At 40.7% G+C, this 3,315-nt stretch overlaps 1 protein-coding gene across 1 annotated transcript; it reads left to right on the top strand.

Moving 5' to 3' along the window:
• The first annotated feature begins 259 nt into the window (after positions 1-259).
• Positions 260-1,656, top strand: LOC104544264 (olfactory receptor 11L1). The gene is given in 2 exon segments (XM_010189085.1): positions 260-590; positions 1,049-1,656. Coding segments are annotated over 2 exon segments (939 nt in total).
• Positions 1,657-3,315: the final 1,659 nt, after the last annotated feature.

Here is a 3,315-nt window from a genome sequence, read left to right as displayed (position 1 = left end):
CTACTTGCAATTAATTCTATAATTGTCTATATGAATTCCATGAAACACATTAAAATGTATGTTTCAGGAGGGAGAGATAGCAGGATGGCAGGGAAGGGTTGGAGAAAGGGAGGAAGGGAAGGAGGAAGAAATCAAGGACCAACCTGTAGTGACTTTGATGCTATTCCCAAAGAATATTATTTGAGAATCACAATCCTTATAGGTACTGCTTTCACCAATGAAAGTTAATGTATTCTGATGTTGATTGTTTGCTTAGCAGATGAATTCTAGCTGTTTCCAAGAGGTAAGAAATGTTACAGCAGTACTGGAATTCAGGTTAATGGGCTTCAGTAGCAACCCACACTGCCAGATCCTGCTGTTCACAGTGTTTTTGGTTATTTATACTCTCACCATCCTAGGAAATATCATTATTATTTCAATGGTGACACTGGAGCCACAACTTCATTTACCCATGTACAAATTTCTCAAGAACCTCTCTTTCCTAGAGGTCTGTTACACCACCACAACTGTACCCAAGATGCTGGACAATCTACTGGCAAAGAAGAAGAGCATCTCTTTCTCAGGATGCATGGCACAGCTTTACTACATTTCACAGAATCACAGAATCACAGAATATTAGGAGTTGGAAGGGACCTTGAAAGTTCTTCTAGTCCAACCCCCCTGACAGAGCAGGATCACCCAGATCAGGTCACACAGGAACGTGCCCAGGCAGGTTTTGAATGTCTCCAGAGAAGGAGACTCCACAACCTCTCTGGGCAGCCTGGTCCAGTGCTCTGTCACCCTCACAGTAAAGAAGTTTTTCCTCATGTTCACATGGAACCTCCTATGCTCCCATTGCCCCTTGTCCTGTCAATGGACATCACAGAGGAGAGCCTGGCTCCTTCCTCCTGACACTCGCCCTTTACAGATTTATAAACATTACTGAGGTCACCCCTCAGTCTCCTCTTCTCCAAGCTAAAGAGACCCAGCTTCCTCAGCCACTCCTCATAAGGGAGATGCTCCACTCCCTCAATCATCTTTGTGGCTTTGTGCTGGACTCTTTCAAGCAATTCCCTGAAAGCCACTGAGAGCTACCTCTTGGCAGGGAAGGCATATGACTGATAACTTGCAGTCTGTGAACCCCTGCACTACAGTGTGGCCATGACTGCTGAGTTCTCTACCCATCTGGCTGTGGGCTCCTGGGTCACTGGTGTTTTCATTGGTTTTCAACCCTGCCTGACGGTCTCCAGATTGCATTTCTGCAGTTACAACCTCATTGATCACTTCTTCTGTGATATCTCTCCACTATTGAAGCTCTCATGCTCAGACGCCACTGCCACAGAAGCTGTCATATTCATCCTCTCTCACCTGGTCATTTTCAGCTTCTTTCTGTTGACCCTTGTCTCATACTTACTTATAATTCTCAGTATCCTGAAGACACCCTCTGCTTCTGGAAAAAGAATTACCTTCTCCACCTGCAGCTCACACCTCATCGTATTGACTATATACTATGGTACAATGATTTCCACATAAGTCTGTCCCACCTACCACCTGTTCTCAGAAATCAATAAGGCTGTATCTGTGCTCTACACAGTGGTCACACCCCTTCTGAACCCAGTTATCTATAGCTTGAGAAAGAAGGCATTCAAGAAGGCCTTGAATAATCAGACACCATAATCTTCACTTTTTGTAGGCTGGGAACACTTGGAGACTGATTATTGCTGATATTCAGGCTCTTTATTGTATTCTGACTGCAGAACAGGTTATTATCATGTGCAGGCATAACAGTAACTGCTGTTGTTGCTTTTTATAAAAAATAATTCAAGACAGATTTTACTGTAAATCAAAATTACTCATGAACAATAGAATGTTGCACTTTCCTCTTTTTCATCTTTTTCCTCTTCCTCCCTCTTTGCCAACCATTTAGTTCAGTTTTCATTGCTATTATAATTGCACACTTTTTTCTTTTTAGTGCACCGACACAAATACACACGAACATTCAAATGCTAATATATGATTTTAAATTTACAAGTTATTTATGTGTTTCTTTGGTTTTAGATTTAAGTCTTGGTTTGTTTGGTAAGTTTTTTGAATTCACTTATTCAGGTATGGGAAAACAACCTCTTGAACATACAGTAGAAAAAATGTATTTGCCTTTTATAAGGAAAATATATCGCAGAAAGCATTTTTTATTGTTACTTTACAATAATTTCACACTATTTGAAGTTAAGGTGATATAGCTGAATTTATTAAATGTACTGTTCCTTTCTCTTCAGCTTTAGGCAACATTTCAGGTGATGCGACATCAGTGTATGCACTTACGTTACTAGATATAGAGTATTTAGAACATCTGCTGGAGATAGTGAGATACAACAGAAAAGCCTTATGAGACTTGCATGATTCTGCAGTTGCTGCTTTATTCCATTGAATGACTGACACATGGACCCAAAAATGACATTGATGAGAGGGACTGCACAGAGCCAGAACAGTCTGAAAGAGACACAACTACCATAGTGCTGCTAAAGACAGACACTGAGAAAGCACTCCACTAAGTTCTTATTGTTGACTGCATCTGGAGCAACTGAATTGTTTGTACCCATGTCTTCTCCCTGGCTCTGTCTGGAGCTCAAGGAACTAGAAGCCCAGGAAGAACTGCACCAGAGTCTGAAGACTACTCTGAAGACTATCATCATAAGATACTCAATGCAAAAAGCAATGAAAGTAGTATTGCCTGATATCAAAAACCCACAGTTACGTGCCTTAGGCTAGTCAAGTCACCTAAATCGGGCTTCATGACAGCTAGTTGAGGATAACAACTCAGGTGCACAAAGAGAAAACACTTGTGACAATTGGAGGCCACTCAGGACACTGTGGGACATTTACAGTGACAATAAATGTATGTGTTTAGACAGCTGATTATCATTCCAGATATAAACCTTGAATGAGATAAATGGCTCTCTATAAAGCACTGATGATACTGACTAGTATTTCAGTTCAGTTCTGTTCCTGTCTAAGATGCCTGAAGGTAATGGAGACACACATTGGGGCTGGCAGGCACAAAACAGAATGAATTTGGAACCTCCACTTATCTGGAGGTGGTCATAATAGAGGCTTTGATAGAAGTTCATAAAGATATACATATATGCAGAATGTCTTCATTCTCTAATCAAAACCTATTGCATTAATTTTTTTAGCATTCCTTTCTGATGTGCAATCACCTATCATAGCCTGCATAATTAACTCTTCCAGTCTGACACAATAATTTTATAATCATAGGAAGAGACTGTGGTCCATTCTAGTGCTTATACCAAAAATCACTTCCCACCTGCATCATTC

Source organism: Mesitornis unicolor, unplaced genomic scaffold, assembly GCF_000695765.1.
Source record: "Mesitornis unicolor isolate BGI_N332 unplaced genomic scaffold, ASM69576v1 scaffold5727, whole genome shotgun sequence".
Classification (NCBI taxonomy): domain Eukaryota; kingdom Metazoa; phylum Chordata; class Aves; order Mesitornithiformes; family Mesitornithidae; genus Mesitornis; species Mesitornis unicolor.
The sequence above is the reverse complement of the archived record's forward strand: the minus strand, read 5'-3'. Positions and strand labels throughout refer to the sequence as shown.